This window comes from Schistocerca piceifrons, chromosome 3 (assembly GCF_021461385.2).
Source record: "Schistocerca piceifrons isolate TAMUIC-IGC-003096 chromosome 3, iqSchPice1.1, whole genome shotgun sequence".
Classification (NCBI taxonomy): domain Eukaryota; kingdom Metazoa; phylum Arthropoda; class Insecta; order Orthoptera; family Acrididae; genus Schistocerca; species Schistocerca piceifrons.
In genome coordinates this window covers 530,045,247-530,071,364 of record NC_060140.1, presented here as the reverse complement: position 1 = coordinate 530,071,364, position 26,118 = coordinate 530,045,247, and the positions used below count along the sequence as shown (strand labels likewise).

The following is a 26,118-nucleotide window of genomic DNA, read 5'->3' as shown; positions in this document are numbered from 1 at the left end:
TATTTGGCAGTCTGTTGTAAAAAAATCTTCCAGCAGAAAATGGATTATGATCAGTTTCTTTTTTATTTCTGAATTTTATGTGGTAATCCTCTTTCTTCCTTGTATTATAACTATGGATATCACTATTTATTATACTGTGCTCCATATTTTCTTTTACAAACAGTATAGTCCTTAGAACATATAATGAATACACTGTTAATATATTATACTTAATGAAGTATTCTCTACAGTCATTACCGAGGGGGTATCTGTTTGTTGAGAGGCTAGAGAAATGTATGGTTCCTGAAGAGGGACTGCAGCCTTTCCACTATTTGCAGGGGCAAAAGTCTGAATGATTGACTGATCTGGCTTTGTAATATCAACCAAAATGGCCCTGCTGTGCTGGTACTGTGAATGGTTGAAAGCAAGGGGAAACTGCAGCCATAATTTTTCCCAAGGGCATGCAGCTCTACTGTATGGTTAAAGGATGATGGCATCTTCTTGGGTAAAATATTCCGGAGGTAAAATAGTTGCCCATAGAATATCTGTGTAGGGACTACTAAGGAAGATGTCATCATCAGGAGAAACAAAACTGACTTCCTATAGTTCTGAGCATGGAATGTTAGAGCCCTTAATTGGGCAGGTAGGTTAGAAAATTTGAAAAGGGAAATGGATTGGTTGAAATTAGATATAGTGGGAATTAGTCAAGTTTGTTGGCAGGAGGAACAAGACTTCTGGTCAGGTGAATACAGGATTGTAAGTATAAAATCAAATATGGATAATGCAAGAGTAGATTTAATAATGAACCAGAAAACAGGAATGTGGGTAAGCTGCTATGAACAGCATAGTGAATGCATTATTATAGCCAAGACACAAAGCCCCCACTCACCACAGTAGTACAAGTTTATATGTCAACAAGCTCCACAGATGATGATGATGAGATTGAAGAAATGTATGACAAGATAAAAGAAATTATTCAGGTAGTTAAGGGAGATGAAAATTTAATAGTGATGGGGGACTGGAATTTGATAGTAGAAAAAGGAAGAGAAGTGAAAATAGGTGAATATGGACCGGGGGAAAGGAATGAAAGAAGTCATCTGGTAGAATTTTGCACTGAGCATAATTTAATCGTCACTAATGCTCCAGGTTTCAAATTGTAAAACATTTCCAGGGGCAGATGTGGACTCTGACCACAATTTACTGTTTATGAACAGTACACCAATACTGAAGAGAAAGGTAGAAGGTAGGAAATTAAGGAGATGGAACCTGGATGAGTTGCAAGAACCAGAGATTGCTGAGAGTTTCAGAGGGAGCATTAGGCAAAGGTTGACTAGAACAGGGGAAAGGAATACAATCAAAGACATATGGGTAGCTTTAAGAGAAGAATCAGAGGATCAAATAGGTAAAAAGACAAGACCTAGTAGAAATCCTTGGATAACACAAGATATATTGAATTTAATAGATGAAAGGAGAAAATATAAAAATGCAGCAAATGAAGCAAGCAAAAAGGAATGTGAACACTTAAAAAATCATATTGGCAGGAAATGCAAAATGGCTAAACAGGTATGGTTAGAGGACAACTGTAAGGGTTTAGAAGCATATTTCATTAGGGGAAAGACAGATACAGCCCACAGGAAAATTAAATATGCCTTTGGTGAAAAGAGAAGCAGCTGCTTGAATATCAAGAGCTCATATGGGAAAGCAGTCCTAAGCAAAGAAGGGAACGCTGAAAGATGGAGGGAGTATATAGATGGAGATAAACTTGAAGGCAATATTATGGAAAGGGAAGTGGACATAGATGAAGACGAGATGAAAGATATGATACTGTGAGAAGAATTTGATGCTCTGAAAGATGGGTGTGCAAGATAAATGAGACAGGCAAAATACCCTCAGACTTTGAGAAAAACATAACAACCCCAATTCCAAAGCAAGCAGGTGCTGACAGGTATGAAAATTACCAAACTATCAGTTTAATCAGTTATGGTTGCAAAATGCTAACATGAATTCTTTACAGAACAAAGGAACAGCTGATAGAAACTGACATCGGGGAAGATCAGTTTGGATTCTGGAGAAATGTAGGAACATGAAAGACAGTTCTGTCCTTATCTTAGACGATAGCTTAAAGGCAAACCTACATTTATAGCATTTGTAGACTTAGAGAAAGCTTTTGATGATGTTGACTGTAATACTCTCTTTGAAATTCTGAGGATAGTAGAGATAAAATACAGGGAGAGAAATGATATTTATAATTTGCACACAAACCAGATAGCAGTAATAAGAGTCAAAGGGTATGAAATGGAAGCAGTGGTTGAGAAAGGAGTGAGACAGGGTTGGTACCTGTTCCTGATGTTATTCAGATGGTACATTGAACAAGCAGTAAACCAAAGAAAAATTTGGAGTAGGAATTTAAGTTCAGGGAAAAGAAATAAAAACTTTGAGGTTTAGCAGTGACCTTGTAGTTGTGTTAGAGACAGCAATGGACTTGGAAGAGCAGTTGAACAAAATGGACATTGTCTTGAAAAGTGTGTGTAAGATGAACATCCAAAAGCAAAACAAGGATAATGAAATGTGGTTAACTACAGCAGCAAAGGATAGCAACAGTTGTTTGTGATTTGAGAAATATTGGCTACTTGTTGGTGACAAATTTTTGAAAATAGATGAATGATTTATATTTTAAGTCTGCTTGTGTCTGTATGTGTGGATGGATATGTGCGTGTGTGCGAGTGTATACCTGTCCTTTTTTCCCCCTAAGGTAAGTCTTTCCGCTCCCGGGATTGGAATGACTCCTTACCCTCTCCTTTAAAACCCACTTCCTTTCGTCTTCCCCTCTCCTTCCCTCTTTCCTGATGAGGCAACAATTTGTTGCGAAAGCTTGAATTTTGTGTGTATGTTTGTGTTTGTTTGTGTGTCTATCGACCTGCCAGCGTTTTTGTTCGGTAAGTCACCTCATCTTTGTATTTATTTATATTTTAATAGTATTTTTTGGACACAAATATCTTTCCACATGCTTGAGTATGAACCCACAGATTTTTCTTGTTATGGCAATGATGTTTATAGCTTGTATTATGGTTGTAAATGTTTTGTATATTGAATGTAGTAGCTACAACAAGCATTTGTAGCTTGATTCCATTGATCTGTGCATATTGTCTTTCTGGTAACATATTTTAGGAATAATCACTTCTGCATTAGGTGCAGAGTTACATTCAACGCAATGATTTGCAGAAAATGTTATATTTATACGAAATATTATGATTCCTTGCATATCCGACTGTCTCCTTTAAGATTTTCTTTAATTATCTTTTGAAACTGGAGTCATCAAAATGTTGATGGAGAAAAATGTAGAAAGTGCTATGTCTACTCAGTCTCAATTGTGAATAGTTGAATATCACACAGTTATAGTCCAGAAAGAAATATAACTTTTTTTGCTAGCCACCTTGCAAATACAGGGACAAAATGAATTAATGGGAAGGGGATATGGTAGCTTGTTAGAATTGGTACATCTGCTTTGTGTGACGACATATTTCATAGCAAGAACCCTCAGATAATTTGATATCTGGTTTTATATAATGTCCACTTGTGCAAATTATTTCACAAGTGCTTTGTATCTACATATTGTTATGTATGCAGGAAAATACCATGCCATTGCTGGCTGACTTGCGTAGAGTTTTGAAAGAGACTGTGATGGCGGCTTTTGTAAATGGTTCTGCACAGAGAACGCAATACAAGACCTCACAAATGAAGTGCCATCAGAGCAAAACAAGAAAAAGTACCCTGTTTATTTTATGACTTTGCCAAAACACTTGATTGTGCAGCTCACAAAATCCTACTTGAAAAACTAAAGTACTGTGGCTTTAATGACACCTTGCGTGGATGAAGTCTTACCTTCATAATGGAAAGCAGAGGGTCACATTGACAGCCTGTGTCATAAGCATGAAACCAACGTCAAATATGAGGTAACATACCCTATTGGATGACATAAGGATCAATACTAACTGCATTATTGTTTATAACTTACGTAAATGAAGTCCTACCTTCATAATAGAAAGCAGAGGTTTGCATTGACAACCTGTGTCATAAGCATGAAACGAAACTCAAATATGAGGTAACATACCCTGTTGGGTGCCATAAGGATCAGTACTGATCCATTATTGTTTATAACTTACATAAATGAACTTCCAGTGACAATTATAATATTTGCTGACAACACAAGCATACTGGTCAAGGGTCCAAAATCAACCTTTACAGAAATAGCTCAGATGATATCTTAAGACACCTACAAGTAGTTTGCAGCTAACAGTTTGTATTAATCTCACAATGACTCATATTATGCAATTTTAAACCAGCAAATTACGACTTCCTAGCATGAGACATAAACATTAATGGTTGTACACTAAATGAAATACACAGTGTGAAAGTTATTGGGGGCTCCAGTTGGTTAACAAGTTAAAATAGAATCGACACACAGATAAATTAATCAAGAAGCTTGGTTCAGCATCTATGCCCTTGGAAGCACCTCTTGTTGTGTTGAGCTAAAAGCAAGAGTGTTGGCTTATTTTGCATATTTCTACTCCTTGTTGCCTTCTGTAACTATATTTTAAAGTAGTGTGCCTAAAGTAAATGCAAACTGAGGAGCTACTTGATTGAGAAGTAGTGGCTATGGCCTTGTAAACTGATGTACGACTGGGAGAGTGGTCTACTGACCACGTGCCCCTCCATATCCGCATCCAATGATGCCTGTGGGCTAAGGATGACACGGTGGCCGATCGGGATCAGTGGGCCTTTGTGGCCTGTTCAGGTGGAGTTTACTTTTAGTGCCTAAAGTAAATAAACTGTCTACTCATCAGAACTGTGCAGTAAGAATATTGTGTAAGGTAGATAACTATACATCCTGCAGAAGTCCTTTAAGGAATTTGGATTTCTCACAGTCACTTCCCAACACACTTATACTTAATGGTTTTCCTTGCTGGCAATAACATGAGTTTAAGCTGAACTGTGATTTATACAGTCACAGTACAAGACACAAACATCTGGATGAGATTGATGGAACATGGTAAATGAATGAACTATTATAATTGGAACATGTATGAAATACCTGGAGTATTCTCTCAGGAATAGTATGTATTGTAATTTAATAAAACTGTTAATAATAATAATATATTGTGTGAACCGTCCATTGTAATTGACAGACTGATGGCTTTTTCTCAATTTTGCTCATTTCATTTATAATGAGATTTACTGCTTTTAAAAGTTGTTGTTTAATTATGTCTTTATTAAAATTTGGTTTTATGAGATAGGCCCAATATTCTATTATGTTCATTATTAAAACACAGTTAAATATATGCAGGATATTTTGAGGGCCGTCGACCTGTATTAATAGTTCGAGACCCAGACCTCATCAGGAACATCATGGTCCGTGATTTTGACTGCTTCGTGGACCGACCAGTGCTACGTTTGAAGAACAGACCACACATAGATAATATGTTAATTAACCTGAAGGGAGCTGAGTGGAAAAAAGTGCGTGCTATGCTCACCCCTACTTTTAGCTCAGGAAAGCTGAAATCTATGGAGGAAATAGTAGTACAGTGTGGAAATCAGATGACACGCTACCTCACAGAACGTAAGTACATAACTACGTTCAGTAACTTCTAAGAACACTAAGAATTTTTGCTTATTGTTTGTGTGTTTTAAAATTCAGGATCTGTAGGTACTTTGCAGTTCCTTGCAATTAGTCTATCACTTTATTTATGCTTCCTGAAATTTGAGGTTCCACTTTTGAAGACAAGTCTTCTTTACTCAGTCTGTTGTTTGTTGGTGTAGGAAGTAAAGCAAGGTACCCTTCACAGTATGCTGATACACTAACTCCATACTTTACAATCATATACAAATGTTTGCTTGACGAAAGATCTGTACCCAAAGACTGTAAAGTTGCACAGGTCACAACAATATTCAAGAAAAGTAGTAGGAATAATGTACTAAATTATAGGCCCAAATCATTAACGTTGATATGCAGCAGGATTTTAGAACATATATTGTGTTCAAAAATTATGAATTACCTCGAAGAGAACAGTCAATTGACACACACTGTCAACACGGATTTAGAAAACATCATTCTTGTGAAACACAACTAGCCCTTTACACATATGAGGTGTTGAGTGCTACTGACAAGTGATTTCAAATTGATTCTGTATATTTAGATTTCCAGGCTGCTTTTGATACTGTACCACAAAAGCAGATTGTAGTGAAGTTGCGTGCTTATGGAATATCATCTCAGTTATGTGACTGAATTCGTGGTTTCCTGTCATAGAGATCACAGTTCATAGTAATTGATGGAAAGTCATTGAGTAAAACATAAGTGATTTCTGACATTCCCCAAGGTAGTGTTATAGGCCATTTGCATTCCCTATCTATGTAAACAATTTAGGAGACAATCTGAGCAGTCATCTTAGGTTGTTTGCCAATGATGCTGTCGTTTATTGACTAGTAAAGTCATCAGAAGATCAAAACAAATTGCAAAATGATTTAGAAAAGATTTCTATATGGTGCAAAAATTGGCAATTGACACTAAATAATGAAAAGTGTGAGGTCATCCTCATGAGTGCTAAAAGGAATCTGTTAAACTTTGGGTCCACAGTAAATCAGTCAAATATAACGGCTGGAAATTTGGCTAAATACCTAGGAATTACAATTATGATAAACTTGAATAAATACCTAGGAATTACAATTATGATCAACTTGAATTGGAAAGAACACATGAGAATATTGTGGGAAAGGTAAACCAAAGACTGTGTTTTACTTGCAGGACACTCAGAAAATGTAACAGATCTACTAAAGAGACTGCCAACACTACAATTGTCCATCCTCTTTTGGAGTATTGCAGTGTAGTGTGAGACCCTTACCAGATAGGATTGATGGAGCACATCAAGAAAGTTCAAAAGAAGATCAGCATGTTTTATATTATTGCGAAATAGGGAAAAGAGTCTCACTGAAATGATACAAGACTTGGGGTGGACATCATTAAAATAAAGGCATTTTTTGCTGCGGCAGAATCTTCTCACAAAATTTCAATCACCAACTTTCTCCTCCACATGTGAAAATATTTTGTTGACACCGACCTACATAGGGAGAAATGATCATCATAACAAAGTAAGGGAACTCAGAGTTCACGCAGACAGATATAGATGTTTGTTTCTTCCACATTGGAATAATAGAGAAGGTGGTTTGATGAATCATTTGGTAGGCACTTACATGTGTTTTGCAGAGTATCCATGTAGACGTAGATGTAGATGAAGTAAACCATCTGGTTTGATTTGAACACTGCAGTGTTTGTGTGTTTATTGATCTTCCATGTACTTGCACTGAATGCAGGTGTTGCTACCACATTCATAATTATTGTTATAACGTCAAGTTTAACACATATATTTCAGAACGACACAACACATATAAGTCACAGAGTAAGTTGACAAGCAAGACATGTGTACACGTTAGCATTCGAATGAGCACTGAGTCCCAGTCTAGCGGCCGCTGCTCGGCTGGCCGCTTAGGTGGCGCAGCTGCTGCATGGGTGGCAGACAGCGCCGCACGTAGAGGACGCGCGTAATAGCGAGGCGGCGCTTTGAATGATCGGTGAGTCACAACACTTTTCGCCCCTTTGAAATTGTTGCACTCGTCCTGATGGAGGTGTCCTGGAGATGGCTAACATCCATAGGCGTTGTTTGACTCACCGTAAAGTCTCGAGGAGGAGGCTTCCCGTACGGACGGAAGTGTCCCTGATGATAACGGGTTGAGATGACAGGAGACGTAGGGGTCGAATCTGCTGGGGCCCCATGCACCGATCTGCCTGTTGCGGCAAGTCCAGTTGATATGGCAGGAGACATGGGCAATGTGTCTGCGTCCGTTGTAGGAGGAGGCGAGTAGATTTGCTCTGACAGAGGATGGTCATCCGGTTCCTGCATGGGCACGTCTCCTGGTGGCGTCCATTCTTGTGCTGGCATCGCGATGACGGTGAGAGGGCTGCGTTGTGAGTATTGAGAGATGCCAAGATCCTAAGCGTCAGGTAGAGCCGAAGGTGGTGTAGCTGCATTCGGAACAGGCGTTGCTGGCACACGAGGCCAAAGCTGGTCCGAATGGCGCACTGCAACACCCGTGTCTGTCTGGATTTCATGCAGGGATCTGCCACGGTGTCGTAAGATGTGGCCCGGGCTCCATTTTGGCCGCCTGCCATATCCCCGTACTCAGACGAGGTCGTCGACGGTGAACTAGCCAAGTGAAGGCACCCGCGGCCGTGAGGTGGAAGGCCGCAGAAGATGAAGTAGCGTGCGGGGCTGTCGGCCATGTAAGAGTTCAGCCGGGCTGTGATCGCCTGTGGGGGTGAAATGGTAAGACGCCAGAAACTGGAGAAGTGCATCATCAGCAGCAGAAGAAGTCAGAAGTTTCCGCATCTGAGCTTTAAATGTGCGGACCAGTCATTCAGCCTCACCATTTGATTGTGGATGGAACGGCGGGGCCATGACATGCATAATGCTGTGACGAGCACAAAAATCCACAAATTCAGAAGAGGCAAATTGCGGACCATTATCAGTAACAAGAGTAGAGGGGAGGCCTTCCAAAGAAAAAATGCGGGCGAGAGCACTGGTGGTTGCTGCGGTGGTAGGCGACATGCAACGGACAATGAAAGGAAAGCTAGAGTAGGCATCAATTACGAGGAGCCAATAAGTACCTAAAAAGGGTCCCGCAAAGTCAGCATGAATGCGTTCCCAGGGCTTCTCAGGCAAAGGCCACGGTGACAAAGATGACTTCGGGGCAGTGGCCTGTGACGCACAAGGGCCGCAGGCAGCGACCATGTGTGCTATTTCAAGAGTCGATGCCAGGCCAGTACACATGATGGCGCACCACAGATTTTATGCAAGACACACCCCAGTGCCCTTTGTGAAGGAGGCGCAAGACCGAAGCACGCAAAGACACAGGTACCACAACACGCGGCGAAGCATTGTCAGTGGAAAGGAGGATAACACCATCCCTAGCTGTGAGGCGGTAGCGCAAAGCGTAGTAATTCTGCAACGGATCAGAAGTCTTAGCAGACGGGCAATCTGGCCAACCCTTCTGAATACAGCATAAAACCCGGGAGAGGGTAGGGTCAGAACCCGTAGCAGCCGCCAGCCTATCCTCAGTGATGGGGAACCCGCCCACAACCCGCTGCTTGGCAACATCCAGGTGGAAACACAAAAGTTCGTCCCTATCAAATCCCAGATCAGGACCCATGGGAAGGCGAGACAGAGCATCAGCATTTGCATGTTGAGCCGTTGGCCAGAAATGAATCTCAAAATTGAAACGAGACAAGTAAAGAGCCCAACGCTGGAGGCGGTGTGCAGCCTTGTTGGGAAGTGACGTTGATGGATGAAACAAGGAAACAAGTGGTTTGTGATCAGTAATAAGATGAAATTTTGAGCCATAGAGAAAAACACCAAACTTATGAAGAGCATACATAATGGCCAAAGCTTCTTTTTCAATTTGAGAATACTTTTGTTGGGCATCCATGAGCGTTTTGGAGGCATAAGCAATGGGTTGTTCTGAACCGTCAGAAAAACGATGTGCAAGGACTGCACCGACCCCGTATTGAGAGGCATCTGTGGCAAGAACAAGATGTTGGTCAGGTCAATAAGTAGCCAGGCACGGGGCCTGTTTCAGCATAGTCTTCAATTTCTGGAAAGCCGCATCACATGACACGGACCAGTGAAAAGGCACGTTTTTATGCAACAGGCGATGCAACGGCTGAGCCACCGAAGCCGCAGACGGTAAAAACTTGTGATAGTATGCTATTTTCCCCAAGAAGGCCTGCAGTTCCTTAACAGATGTAGGGCGAGGAAGGGCATCAATCGCAACGACAGTTTGCTGAAGCGGACGAATACCATCCCGAGAGAGTTGAAACCCCAAGTACGTGATAGATGCCTGAAAAAATTGTGATTTCTGAAGATTACACTTAAGACCGGCAGTCTGTAAGACATGGAAAAGTGTGCAGAGATTTTGAAGATGTTCTTCAGTGGTGGAGCCAGTGACAACAATATCGTCCATGTAATTGATACACCCAGGGACAGGGAGCAATAATTGTTCCAAGAATCGCTGAAAGAGAGCAGGGGCGCTAGAACCCCAAATGGCAAGCGTTGGTATTGATAGAGGCTGAAAGGCATGTTAAGGACCAGAAACTGCCAGGAAGCAGCATCGAGAGGAAGTTGATGATAAGCTTCTGACAGGTCAATTTTAGAAAAATACTGGCTTCCAGCAAGTTTAGTGAACAGTTCTTCAGGACGGGGCATAGGGTAAGTGTCGATGAGGCATTGAGCATTTACAGTGGCTTTGAAATCGCCACAGAGATGAATATCACCATTTGGCTTAGCAATGACAACAACAGGAGAGGACCACTCACTGGAAGTGACAGGAAGCAAGAACCCTGAAGTAGTGAGACGATCCAACTCCCGTTTTACCCGATCACGAAGGGCCACAGGAATGGGCCGAGCCCAAAAAATCTTAGGCCGAGCAGTGGGTTTGAGCATGATATGAGCTTCAAAGTCGTTTGCATGGCCTAACCCAGGAGAAAAAAGGGACAAAAATGTCGTCGACAAGGAATCCAGTTGGGCATAAGGAATAGCATCAGAGACAATATTGACATAGTCATCTATGGAGAACCCAAAAACGCGAAAGGCATCGAAACCAAAAAGATTCTCTGCATTACTCTGGTCGACCACAAATATGGGGACAGTGCGAATGATGGATTTGTAAGATACCTCAGCATTTAACTGTCCCAAGAGAGAAATCTTCTGTTTATTGTATGTCCGTAATTGCTGAGTGACAGTTGACAGGAGTGGAGAACCCAACTGAAGATACGTCTGAGAATTAATTATAGTGGCAGCAGAACCGGTATCCACCTGCATGCGAACATCTCGACCAAGGATTTGGACAGTGGGGAATAACTTCCCTGAAAGGGAAGAAGTGCAGTTGACAGATAACACAGAATCAGAATCACCGTCATGTTCATGAACATCATGTATGCGGTTGGATTTGCAAACGGAAGACACATGACCTTTGTTTTTCCAATTGTGACACACAGCCCAACATTGGGGACAATCCTTGCGTGAATGTTTCGTAAAACACCACGGACATGAAGGAAGTTGCTGGGGGTTTTGCTGCAGTTTCTTAGCGGGTTGTTTACGGTTAGGCCAAGGCTGCGCGTGGGAGCGCACTGCAGCCACGTCGGCCGGCGGGGATGCACCGCACGCGTCGTCAACAGCGCACAGAGGTTGTATTTCCCCGACATCACCCTACTCCTCTATTTGCGCCCCAGCGGCACGAGAAATTTCAAAAGACTGCGCAATGGAGAGAACTTCATCTAGAGTTGGATTTGCCAACTGAAGGGCACGTTGCCGAACTTCTTTGTCGGGTGCCGACCGGATAATAGCATCCCGTACCATGGAATCGGCATAGGATTCTTTGTGAATGTCAGTAACAAATTGACACTTTCGACTGAGGCCGTGAAGTTCAGCAGCCCAAGCGCGATAGGATTGTTGTGGCTGTTTTTGACAATGATAAAACTCAACACAAGAGGCTACCACAAGTGTTTGCTTTTGAAAATAGACAGACAGAAGTGAGCACATTTCAGCAAAGGACAAAGACGCAAGATATATATCACATTGTCATTTCTCAATTACTGATGACAACAGTCTAATTAATTTACCTGAAATTCATAGTGAACAGATGTCTGTTCGATATAATCTGCTGGAAGCTCTCATTTGCCTCTTCTCATTAAAGATCTTACTTTTTCAAAAAATGTTATGTATCAAAAATTGTCCATAATCAAAGATCTTGTGTTGTAGAACATTCAAATCTTAAGTAATGGTTGTTTCTGAAATGTAATACCATAATTTATAGCTCAGAATTTTCTGACTCCAAAAAGTCTACTTTCACTAGGAAGCTTATTAATTTGCCAATTGTTCCATCTGAAAAATTTCATTTTTTAACCATTTTTGGCATATTCTGTGAGTCCCTGCAGAAGTATAAGTAATATCATAAAATGGTATTTATAAGTTTGCCCATTTTTTCTCATCATAAAGTTCATAGTTAAATAGACTTGCTCTTTTGCTTATTATTATTGTATTTGCTTATTACACAGCCCAGTCATATTAATGTGATCACCTGTCAAGTGCCCAGATAACCAGCTATTGCAGAGTGGACCACTGTAAGATGCACAGGAAGAGAATCAGTGAGGTTCTGGAAGGTACTGATAGGGATATGGAGCCATGCTGATTACAGTGCTGTGGACAGTAGCATTAAGTTTCCATCCATAGCTCAAACAGCCCAATCGAGGTGGTCCCATAGATTCTTGAATGGGTTTAAATGTAGAGAGCTTGGTAGCAGGGGATTATGGTGAACTCATCCTGGTACTCTTTGAACCATGCGTGTACACTGCAAGCTGTGTGATACATTGTGTTGTCCTGCTGGTAGATGCTGTAGTGCCGAGGAAAAATAAACTGGGTGGTGGGGATGGACACAGTCCCCATGTATAGATGCGTACTTCTGTTGATTCACTGTGCCTTCCAAATGATGATATCACCCAGAGAATGCCATGAAAAAATTCCCCACGCTATTCCCACCTTGTTTGCTTTCAGACATTTCATACCATACATGTCAATACACATCTGTGCGATGAAGCAGAAAACATGATTCACCTTAAAAGGCTACCTTTCACCGTGTAGTGGGCATCCAGTTGCAGTACTGTCATGCAAATTACAGCCTGTGTTACCAATGAACAGCAGTCTGCTTTAGTGCATGAACCAGGTGCCTGTTGCAGAGGCCCATAATCAGCAACATTCACTAAATGGTCGTTGAGAAGACACTGTTGCAGCCCCTTGGTAATCCGGGCAGTCAGGTGTTCAACAGCTGCACATCTGTTCACCTGTACACATCTCCACAACCATTTTTCATCACTGTCATCTATGGTCCCTGGGGCACCACAGTTGCCTTGGCTGCAGTTTCTATTGCCATTTTGCCATGAACAGCATACTTTAACCATGATGGCACAGAAACAGTTCAGAAATTAAGCCATTTTGAAAATGCTTCAAACCTTGGCCCAAAAGCTAATGATTGTACCCTTTAGGATGTCTTATAAATCACTTCCTTTCCACAATATGACTGCGATTGCACTGTTTTCCACTTCCCCCAAAAAGCTGTAATATATCCTCCACTGCTAATGCTGCCACCAGCCAAGTGTGAATGGTTATTGCATGTTGATAACACCAGTGTTACACTGTCAAATTTCTTTGTCAAAGATTTGATCAAAGATGTGATCAAATATTCCATCAAATATATTTGACAAAGATCTTTGACATAGCGCTAGAAGGGATATTACACTGTCATCATATTTTTCGTCAAAGTTCAAGATGGCTGACAACAATAACTTGCTTGTTATTAACCGCAGCAGTTGCATGTACCACAATTGCACTCTGTGCACCTGCGGAAGAGAAGCAGGGGGAAAGAGGAAACATACCTGTGTGAAGCCGTGGGTTTTACGACGACACAATGAAAGCATTCAACAAAACTTGTTACGTCAGCTTGTAGTGGAGGGCATCAAGTCGTACATCAATTACTTAAGAATGGATGAGCATACATTTCTGTATGTGCTCAGTGAAGTGTATCCTCATATCACAAAGCACAATATTCACTTAAGAACTGCTACATCTGCAGAAGACAGGCTCACTGTAACACTCCAATTCCTTGCTACAGGAGAGGGTCAGGTCAGGTCAGGTCAGGTCAGGTCAGGTCTCCAATAGTCTTAATCTATTTTTGTATTCAGGGTGCCTCACATTGTAAAGTGCCTCATTAGCTTCATACATCTCTATTAATTTTGTAGTTGTCGGCACACACCAATTGTATTTACCGGCAATGTTTATAAAAACACAACAGACGACAGAATGCTGCAGTGATGCTAATGCTCCATGTGGTAACATGTCAGATTGCAGTGAACAGAAGACAAGTGACTTCTTTGATCAAATCTACAGTGAGGCTCTAGATTTGATCAAATATTGGACAACATATGACAAAGTTCCCTATTACACCATCAAATATCTTTGACAAAGATTTTTAACAAAGATTTTTGACAAAGATATTTGACAAAGAAATTTGATAGTGTAATACCGGCCTAAGACATAGACAGTGGTCGCATTAATGTTAATAGACTGTGTATTTGTATCTGCTGATTTTGCTCTCTCTCCTGTTAAAAATTAAAATATAATAACATATTTTAATTTTTATTACTATGCACATCAATAAGCAGTTTGCAGCTCAATCCATCAATAAGTGTGTGGCAGTCATTCACAACATCAACATCAACATCAACATCTACATCCAAACTCTAAAAAACATTGTGAAGTGCATGGCAGAGAGTATATCCCATTATATCTGTTATTATGGTCTTTTACCATGTCATTGACATGTGGCGTGTGGGAAGAATGATTGATTGAATGTCTTTGTGCACACTGTAATCAGTCTAATCTTATCTTTGCAGTCTCTATGAGAGTGATACATAAGGGCTTAAAATAATATTCCTAGATTTATCATTTAAAACAGGTTCTAGAAAATTTCTGAGTAGGTTTTCATGGGATAGTTTGCATCTATCTTCAAGCGTCTGCCAGTTCAGTCCTTTCAGCATCTTCATGAAACTTTCCTATGGGTCAAACAAACCTATGACCATTCATGATGCCCTTATTTACATTCATTCAATATCCCCTGTTAGTCATATATGGAACATCTCCCACACCCTTGAGCAATATTCTAGGATGGCTCGCATAACTTTTTGTGTTCGGTCCCTGTTGTAGACTGGTAGCATTTTCCTAGAATTCTACCAGTGAACTGCTGTCTGCCACCTGCTTTAGTTACAACTGAGACTTTGTGATCATTCCATTTCAGATTGCTGCAAATTTTTACACGTATGTATTTGTATGAATTAACTAATTCCAACCGTGACTCATTGATATCATAGCCACAGGATCAGTACACTTTTTTTCATTTTGTGAAGGGAACAATTTTACATTTCTGGACATTTAAAGCAAGTTGTCAGTCTTGGCTCAGCTTTGAAATCTTATCAACATCATACTGAATATTTGTGAATTTTCTTCAGACATTACTTCATTGTAGATAACTGCATCATATGTGAAAAATCTGGGGTTACTATTAGTATTGGCCTCAAGGTTATTAATATACAACATGAACAGTGAGGGTTCCAACACATTTTGATGGGGCACACCTGAAGTTACTTCAACATCTGTCGATGACTCTCCATCTAAGCAAGATAACATTTTGTGTCCTCTCTATGAAAAAATCATCAATTCTGTCACACATTTCACTTGAGACTGAAGTGTCCTTGGCCAGTTGTGTACTAAGGCAACAATTTTATCCATTTATTGGAGTAGCAGCTGTTTGTTTATTCACCATAAATTAACTCAGTACTGCTTTAGAGAACGAGGATGACGACAAGCCATGTGTAGAAATAAGTACAACCACAATGCACTCCTATGATGGTGCGTAGCAGCTGCTCAGTATGATGAATCCCACAATTGTCATTAGTACTGATGGGCAAGGAGCTGCTGTGAATGTGGGTCCCAAGAGGCCATGGGCTCATAGACAATCAAAGGGCAGGCACAGTGAAGCATAGCTTTCTGGAGCAGCTGTGACCCTGGCGAAGGTGCGAGACGGAACAGTCCTATCAGTAGTGGCTGCAGCAAGTGTTGTGGTCCATTGCATAGGTGTGAGGATGTTGCTGGCAGTTGATCTGGGGCCCAGAGCTGAACTGTCCATCAATTAGTTGATCAGCAACGTAAGTACCCTTTAGTGGATGAATACAGGTGCAGTGTCACATGGACATGTGACCACGTAGACTCAAGTAGGTGCCTGTGGCAGCAGTGCTGCTTACTATGACCTTGTGCCATATATCAGTGACGCTTGTGTCTCCAGACACTGTGGGAGCTGCAGGAGGCTTGGGTGTAAACAGGTCCATGACTCTTCAGTTGACAAACAACCTCCTGAGGTAAGGCTGGGCCATATCTCACCCATGAAGTATATCAGCAGGTATGGTGGCCAGATGTGCAGGGGCTGAGCCTGAAAAGTGCGGGTTGGGTTTCGCATGATGTATGGAGGAGGTCAATCTGTTTGAGATATCTCATTGCATTTGAGCTCAGAATACGTTCTATGATTCTACAACAAATGGATGTTAGTGATATTGGACAGTAACTTTGTGGGTCACTTCTGTTACCATTCTTGTAGATGGATTAGACCTGTGCTTTCTTCCAGCTACTGGGTACAGTTTTTTGTTTGAGGGATCTATGCAAGATTGTAGTTAAGAGAGGGGCTAATTCTGCTGCAAATTCAGTATAGAATCCGACAGGGATTCTGTCAGACCCTGGAGCTTTGTTAATTTTAACAGTTTGAGCTGTTTCTCAACACCACTGACACTAATACCTATTTCAGTCATCTTTTTAGTGGCACAAGAGTTAAATTGGGGGCAACACTCCTGGGTTTTTCCATAGTAAAGGAACACTTGAAAATGAAGTTAAACATTTCTGCCTTTGCTTTGCTACCCTTAGTTTCAGTTCCTGTCTCATCCATGAATGTCTGGACTCTAACTTTGGTGCCACTAACATGACAAGAATTGCATTGGGTTTTGTGAAAGATCTTTTGATGATACTCTGCTATGGTAATCATTGGAGGCTTCGTACATCGCATGCTTGGTAGCCAAATATGTTTCATTCAACATCTCTCTATTTATAGCCCTATGCTTTGTTTTGTAACTATGGAGGGTTGTTCCCATCATGTCAACTGTTTTTTTAAACTTGAGCCATAGTTCCTCTACATGCTCCTGTGCTGAGCCAAAAGCTTCAAGTTCCTCACTGCTATATGACACTACTGCTTCTTTATCTAGTTTACTAAGCATATAAATATTTCTACTTGTTTTAGTTGCCCTTTATGTAATGGTAAATGTTCTTGCTGCAACTGCCTCATGGTTACTAATACCAGTTTCAGTGTGGATCTCCTCTAAGAAGGGAATTTTATTTGTTGCCATTAGATCTAATGTACATATTTCTGTCATTATTGGTGATCTGAACCATCTGTCATTGGCAGTTTTCAGAGAAGGTATTTAGTAATGTTCCACAGGATGTCTTGTCATGCCCACCACTAACAAAAATGAAATTTTTGTAATTGATTGTTGGATGATTAAAGTCTCCACCTATGATTACAATATGACTGGGGAACTTATGCACTCACAAACTAAGGTTTTGTCTAGAGTTTTTGGTTACATTAGGTGAGTCTGATGGTCAACAGAAGGATCCATTTATAATTTTATGCCCACTTGTAATACTAAATCTTGCCCAAGCAATCTTGCATGCAACTTCAATTTTTAACTTGGCGGATTTAAGTTTCTTGTCTACTGGTTAAATATGCCTCCTCCATTTTCCCATCCTTTCTATATATGTTTAAATTTCCCCTAAAATTTCACTGCTGTCAACTTTGGGTTTTAATCAAGTTTCTGTACCTAGTATTACATGAGCTTCATTGCTTTTAGGAGGGCTTCAAACTTTGTTACTTTGTTGTGAATGGTTTGGCTGTTAACCACTAGGATTTTGATACTCTGGCCAGAGGGAGGCATTTCTGTGGATCTTACACTGACAAGTAAACCCCTTATTTTTTAAAGAAACAAACTCCCATGTATAAAATATCTTTAAACTTTTGATTATTTTACAACTGAGTTAACATGTTAGATCAGGTTTAGTTTTCGTTCTATAGACCCAAAAGTGAGATGATTCTCATGGACATGGAACATTGTCAGAAATACTCACTTCCCCGATCATTGTCAGGAGATTGCCAAGATGTGTGAACACATTACAGTAAAATGGAATTACTAATAAATATTTGACATTCAGCATGTAAATGAGAAAAAGCTTAGAAAAATATTGAAATTATGTTTAAAGTTTTTTTGGCAATCACTTAGGGCTCTCATTATGAAACACTGAATGAATATAGTCTGGGTAATTTGCACACCGTTTTAAGCAGAAGCTAGTTTATCACACATAAAAATGTCTGATGTCCTATATCTTGAACTATGTGTCATACAATGATATAATTTTTCAGATACTTTCAGTGGTATATGTGGATACTGTCTGCAGACTGTGTTGTGAATAGAAGTAATAAATTAAAATGTCTTGGCTGATGCTGAAGTTTTACTGTGTGAATGTAGTAAGCAATAATTTTTTTTTCCATTCATCATATAATGTGTACGCACTTTCTACCTGTAACACTTACTTGTCTTATTGTGTTAAACTTTTAACATATGATTATATCTCTTAATGAGTAGATTACAACAGAATTTTAAAATTTTAAATTTTGTCAATAATTATGTGAAATGTTGAAAATGAAATTTTTCTTGTCTCTCGAAGAGTACTGGATTCTGGGATAGTCACTTAATAATATAGATACTTGCAGGTCTCCTGCAGCTGTCATTGTCTGGACTGGATGGAAAATCACCTAATCTAAAAAACCCTTGTGTGCACACCACATACTGTCATCAACATGGGTAGCAGCTTATGATGTGTATTGCACACCAGACCTATTTAGGAGAACACTACAGTTCTCAACCCTACGGTGCAAGTCCAGGAAGTTGCAGACCAACTTTTCACAGGACCTCTGCAGTCTTTGGTTCAACCCTTCCACTTGACTCAGATCCTGAGCAGGGAGGGGAGGGGAGGGGGGGGGGGGGGGCACGATCTCTGGGGCAATGCTCTACATTTTGAGCTTCTTTGAAACTATGAGCAAGGCTGGTATTCTCAACCTTCACTTCCAATTACTGGAATGGTCCAGTCATGGCTTCAGAGTGTAGACAAGAGGCATCATTTGTCCCAGTGTGTGCCAGTTGCAGTTGGTTACGTCCTGTTCCTTCAGTAGCTGCCAGAATAGCCTGCTCCACATGCTGAATGAGGCCCCCAGGCATACAACTGAGTGCACATGGTGTTCCTTCCCATAAGTTTCTGCCATTTTCCTAACGGTTACCATTATTTACAATAAGTTTCAAATGTTTCCCCTTGACAGGGGCTCAACAAATGTCCCAACAGGTAAAGTGAGTCTCACTGGCTCTGATTTGGTTTCAGTATAAGATGGCACCTTGAGCTTGTTGGTTTGAGGGGCGCGCATAACATTGTGAGTTGTTCCTGTCTCCAGTCCTTCCTGTACAGGATGCCTAGACCTACCATATAATGAAGATGCTGAGCCACAGATAGACACAACAAAAAGACTATCAGAAAGTGAGTTTTTGGCCAACAAGGCCTTCATCAGAGATAGACAACATACACATAAACACTCACACAAATGCAACTTACACACACACATGACTGCAGTCTCTGGCTGCTGAGGCCACACTGTGAGCAACAGCACATGATGGGAGAAGGAACTGGGTGTTGGGGATACGGAGGAGGCTGGGCTGGGGTGGGGAAGGGGAGGGATAGCAGGGTAGGAGTGGGGGACAGTAAACTGCTGCTTGTGGGAACAGTCCTGGCAAAAGTACTATGTAAGTTGTCACATTCAAACCCTGCCGCAGTAACCCCACTGCAGAAATCGTGCAGGATATCTCCAGTCTCTCCTCAAATCCTTAGGCCCATCCCAGAACCTCTTCCCACAATCCATATCTCTCCTCACCCCTATCACTCCCTGCACTCCTACCTTCTACATGCTTCCTGAAGTCCATAAACCCAACCACCTAGGAAGCCCCATCGTGATTGGTCACTGTGTCCCCACTGAGAGAATCTCTGCTCTCATAGACCAACACTTCAGCAAATTACCCACAACCTACCCTCCTATACAAAAGACACAACCATTTCCTCCACCAACTCTCCATAGTCCTCTTCCTTTACCACATGGTGCCCTGCTCATCACTATTGATGCCACCGTCATTTACACTAGCGTCCCTAATGCCCATGGCCTTACCATGATTGAACACTACCTTTCCCAACACCCAGCAGATTCCAAATCTATAAACTCCTTTGTAGTTGCCATGACCAGCTGTATCCTCACCCACAATTACTTCTCCTTTGAAGGCATTACCTACAAACAAATACAGTGTACGCCTAGGGGCACTCACATGGCACCTTCCTGTGCCAACCTATTCATGGGTCATCTAGAGGAATCCTTCCTTTACACCCAGAATCCCAAACCCTCATCTGGTACAGATTCATTACTGACACCTTCATGGTCTGAATCAAGCGTGGGGACACCCTGTCCACACTACTCCAGAACCTCAACACCTTCCCCCTCATTTGCTTCACCTGGTCCTACTCAACCCAACAACCCACCATCCTCAATGTTGACCTCCAGCTCAAAAATGTTGACCTCCAGCTCAAAGATGCCTATATCAGTAATCAGTACATCCATCCATATAAAACCTACCAACGACCAGCAATACCTCACTTTGACAGCGGCCATCCATTCCATACCAAGAAGTCTCTTTCATACTGCCTAGCCACCTGTAACCATCACATCTGCTGTCACAAGGGGTCCCACTCAAAATATACTGAGGGTCCCACTGAGGCCTGCACAGACTATAATTACCTTCCCAGCCTTGTACAAAAACAGATCTCCTGTGCCTTATTTCTCCAGTCACCCAGCACCTACCAAACTCCCATCGTCTGGCCACAGAGAGCATTCCCCTCGTGACTCAGTACCATCCAGGACAGGAGCAACTGAACACATTCTCTGCCAGAATTCTGACTACCGCTTGTCATCCCCTGAAATGAGGAATGTCCTGCCCACTATCATTCCTACCCCTCCCACAGTGGTATTCTGCCACCCACTGAATCTACACAATGTCCTTGTCCATCCCTACACAACTCCTGTTCTCAACCCCATGCCTCATGGCCCATATCACTGTAACAGACCCAGATCCAAGACCTGTCCCTTACATCCTCCCACCAACTCCAGTCCGGTCACAAATATCACCTATCCCATCAAAGGCAGGGCTACCTGTGAAACCAATTATATGATTTACAAGCTAAGCTGCAACCACTGTGCTGCATTCTATGTCAGCATGACAACCAAAAAGTTTTCTATCTGCATGAATGGCCACTGACAAACCATGGCCAAGATCAGCTGGACAACCCTGTTGCTGAGCACACTGCCCAACACAACATTCTTCATTTCAATTACTGCTTCACAGTCCGTACCATCTGGGTCCTTCCCACCAATACCAGCTTTTCTGGATTGTGCAGATGGGAACTCTCCCTGCAATATGTCCTACATTCCCAAAACCCTCCTGGCCTCAACCTTCGTTAGTCCACTGGACCCGCATTCAGGAGGATGATGGTTCAATCCCACGTCTGTCCTTCCTGATTTAGGTTTTCCGTGATTTCCCTAAAGTGCTTCAGGCAAATGCCAGGATGGTTCCTTTGAAAGGACACAGACAATTTCCTTCCCCATCCTTTCCTCATCCTGTGTGACTAACGACTTTGCTGTTTGGTCCCCTCCTCCAAATCAACCAACCAACAACTTCATTAGTCATTGTCCTTACCCATCTAGCCCCTTCCCTATTCCTGTTCCAGCACTACACAGCCCTCTATTGCACCAATATACCCCCAGTCTTTCTACTTTTCTCCTATTCCGTTAACCCTCCTCCCCCGATAAAGGCCTCGTTGGCCGAAACCTTACTTTCTGATAGTATTTTTATCTGTGACTCAGCATCTCTGCTACACGGTGAGTAGCAGCTAACTTTTTCATAATATTGTTACATTCCGTCCTGGATTTTCCATTGTTGAGTTACACCTAGACCTACCATTGACATACTGCTCACAGAAGCAGACAAGTAGTGATAGATCCTGTAATTCAGTATACAGAGTCAGTATCCACAGGAGAAGATAGTACTTGAGGTACTTTTGGTATCTCTGGTACATGATACTCTGTAGGCTTCCCAACACACCCATTCACAGCAGCATTATGTCGTGAGTTTCATGTTAATGTGTATAGCTATCAGCCTAAATGTACAGTTATGTTGTGATTCACTCTGTGGTTAGTTATCAAATTGTAAATTTCATGTTGTTAATTAGAAATAAATAAATAAATAATGTATTGTAATTATGATAGTGTAGGTGATGTACTGACATTGATATGTGAACTATATAAACCAATATATACAAGCTGGTGTCAATAAATGTGAAAAGATTTCAAATGAACTTCTACAATGTTGTGGTCTTCATTTAATAATATTGTAATTAAACCAAATAATTGCATGAAGAGTGACACAATGAAAAGCAGCTACCGATTGCAGGGAACAGGTCAGTAACATTACAACGTCAACTCTGATACAGGGCTGAATTCCACAGTTGATCTATCCTTGTGTTTTGCAACCCTTGCACTTAATGCTCAGTTGGTCACTGATGTTCACTCCAGTTATCACTTCCCTATCTGACTACACTTTGTAGCATTCGAGCAAGCTCCCTAGATGGGTGGCTAGACAGGAAAATGGGACTATACAGGCAACTGGCTGGCTTGCTGATCATCCAGTGCCGTGCTGTTCTTGTTATCGAGGTTTTCATTTGTGGTTGAAACAAAGAGGGATGCTGTTATTAGGTGTAAATCTATTGCATCACATTGCATTACCACATGCTACTGCACCAGCTTAACATCTTCTTCAGTGATTCCAATGGATAGTGTTACATGACTACCAAATTTTTCTGAGATTAAGTGACTGGGCTGATGAAATGACACTTCAAATGGGGAAAGGCTTGGCCCATGACAGCTTGCTTGACAGACAAATCTAGGCTTTTTGCAGAGAAGATAGGGAAGCTGTTACACAATACGTGTATATACTGAATGTAAACAATAATTCATTTTTTTCTCACTAAAATCATTATTACATATTAAACACACCTTGTTCTTATACTTAAAATTATGAGCTTGACATTTGCGTAAGTCTTACCTCAAAATTTTGTGAATTTTAAGAGTGGAAAACTAACAAAAAAAATTATTTTGTTCCTCTGCCTTTCATACCATGAGACAACTGTATTTATAAAGGTTAAGCTGTTAAAATGCACAAAATATTGAGGTAAAATTTGCGCAAACGTCAATTTACAGTTTGTAAGTGCAGGAGTAAGATGTGTTTAATTATTTTAGCAAAGAAAAAAGGAATTTGATTCAAGCAGTTAAGACTGACTAAGGCAGTGGTTTAAGAAGGTGAGAGAGCATTCAAAATATTATGTCAAACAATGGAACATCCAGATGGGATGTAACAATATAATGAAAAGGACAGTTGCTACTTGCCAGAAAGCAGAGATGCTGAGTTGCAGAAAGGCACAACAAAAATACTGTCAGAAAGTTAGCTTCTGGCTTACAAGGCCTTTCTCAAAAATAGACAAAACAACACACACACACACACACACACACACACACACACACACACAAATGCAACACATACAAACGTGACCACAGTCTCTGGCAGCTGTGTGTGTGTGTGTGTGTGTGTGTGTGTGTGTGTGTGTGTGTGTGTGTGTGTTTTTGTCTATTTCTGACAATGGTCTTGTAGGCTGAAAGCTAACTTTTCAACAGTCTTTTTTTGTGCCTTTCTGTGACTTAAAATATTATGTGGTACACATGTGTTGTGACTTATGTGGCTTTTGTAGGCCCATCTGAGGTTTTGTCCTGGCTCAATAGACCATGACTGTCCTCTATCAGACTGTTTGTATTGATTTCCCCTTTATGTTGCAAAGAGTTAGCAGCTAAACCCTGTTGAAACCTTTATGTTGTTCACACTTGTTTTAATTTCTGACCTTATTGGAGGAAGAAACAATACAGCCCTCATATTTGTTTGTACCCCTACTACTCTCTCGTAATGAATTGTTGACAGCAACTTTCATTAGCAAACAAATGGAAATTCTTTGGTTAATGTGCAAAAATGTTTAAATAGATGCCTACAAGACCATGTACAGAAGTTATGGAACCTGGAATTCACATGAGGCCTTACAAACTGATATCTTGGAACTTCACACAAGACATACAACTTGCATGCTTTCAGCTGAAGTTGATGGTTGGCCACTTTGTGTTAAGTCACTGACAAGTCTTACATTTCTGAATTTGTGTTACTGTTCCTGAGTGCAAATAAATCATCATGAGGTAGCTAAAATTTCTTTTGCATTGTTGTTAGTGACTGTATTTCGTGATATGAGAGGATACAGTTAATTTGTTTCCCTTTACAAAGTTATAAGGTTTTTTCAGCATTGAAACTGTAACTGAACAGAAAAAAAGTAGAAAAAAATGTGTTTACTTTTCAAATGGCACTAGTTTCATATCTAAATCTTACATATAGCAACTATAAATAAAATTTGTAAACAAGGGAAGGCTTTGATCATTGTGTGTGTAGCTAAATCTGGGACTGCAACTGTATTACATTTCAGTATAGAAAAATAATCTGTTGATATAGCAGAGTCTAATGAGTGCTAGTGTAGTATTTGCAGTCACATCAATAATGTAAGTATTAGCACACACTAGGTAGTATAAAATACGTATTATTGAAATATGAGTCTCCTCATTCATATTATTAGTATTTGTCTTCATTTATATTTCAGATGTTACAGATAATAACAATGAGTTTGAAATGAAAGATCTCTTTGGAAGGTTCACAATGGACGTTATTGCAACTTGTGCATTTGGTGTGCAGTGTGACTCGCTGAAGGACCCAAATGATGAGTTTGTGAAAACAGCTTCAGAATTCAATGACATTTCTGTTTTGGACAGAGTTATCATACTTGCTGTACTTTTTATTTTCCCACCACTACTGAAGTACCTACCAGTGTCCTTCTTCAATGAAAAGGTAAAGAAAAACAATGTATCAGCATTATCAATCTGCCTCACTTTGAAAAGTTTATAGAAATCACATTTGTACTTGTAATACTTTGGAAAATATAGAAGTTTGAAAATGAATTAATCATTTACAATAGCACTGTTCAGCCAGACAGGAGTATGTCTTTCCTCTAAATTATTGGGGATGTGATGCATACCCAGAAGAAGTTGATCTATGTTATTAAAATCAAACAGTCTCTAGACATAAATTTTTCTTGTAGGAATCCATCTTTAGCATTGATAATATCTAATGAGAAGATGGGAAACATGAAATCACTATGATGATGACACTAATTTATGGTGCAATAAACAGCCAAGTTCTCATTAATTACTGTTACTGGGGCAGACTGTAAAGAAGTGGGAAGTCACTCAGGTGATCTTAGTTTCTCCTTGTCCTTCACAACAGGTGGGTCCCTGCGATTGTGGTGACTGAAAGACCTGCTGCTCCTTTCTGACCTTAACCAACATATCCATCTTTCTTCCATAAAGCTATAGTTAATAGTTACAAAAGCTAGGATTAGTGTTTTCACTTTTATGTGTGTCTATCAGCAGTACTGGAATTTGCCCCCTGATGGTTAGTACTTATCAGCCATTCTGCTATGGTTGTCAATAGAAACATTAACTATTTGATATAACTGAAGAAGCAGCAGCTTTTCTCAAAGTAGTAAAAAAATGGTTCAAATGACTCTAAGCACTATGGGACTTAACATCTGAGGTCATCGGTCCCCTAGATTTAGAACTACTTAAACCTAAGGACATCACACACATCCATGCCCGAGGCAGGATTCAAACCTGTGACCATAGCAGCAGCGCGGTTCTGGACTGAAGCGCCTAGAACCGCTCGACCACAGTGGCCGGCAAAGTATTAAAATTCCTTATGATTGTCTTATTAACATAATTTCTAATAGGTGTTGAATTTTGTTATCAAGTACTGAACATCCCTTCCACATCCTTAAAGGTTCCTCTATATGATATGACCTACAGAACATGATGATTGAGTGAACTCTTTATAATTTCTGGCAAATATGTCCTTGTACCCAGTAACCAGGGGTGGGATTTCACTTTTACAAGTAAAAATTCTTGCAGGCATGTATTAAATGAAACAGAAGAGAAAGTGAACAAAGCTAAGAAACTGAGGGCAGGTAGGAAGCGGGGCACAAATAATCCAGCAAGAAGGTGAAGAGAAATTCATCAGAAGGAAAATAAAATGCATCCTACTGCACTGAACTA

General features: G+C 40.7%; 1 protein-coding gene across 3 annotated transcripts in view; it reads left to right on the top strand.

Moving 5' to 3' along the window:
• The window catches only part of LOC124788045 (cytochrome P450 9e2-like), a 124,599-nt gene that overhangs the window by 66,240 nt on the left and 32,241 nt on the right, over positions 1-26,118 (top strand). For all 3 annotated transcript variants that reach the window (XM_047255108.1, XM_047255107.1, XM_047255106.1), the window contains exons 3-4: positions 5,324-5,596; positions 24,615-24,859. In XM_047255108.1, the coding sequence (XP_047111064.1) occupies positions 5,324-5,596; positions 24,615-24,859 (518 nt within the window). The remainder of the gene's footprint in view (positions 1-5,323; positions 5,597-24,614; positions 24,860-26,118) is intronic.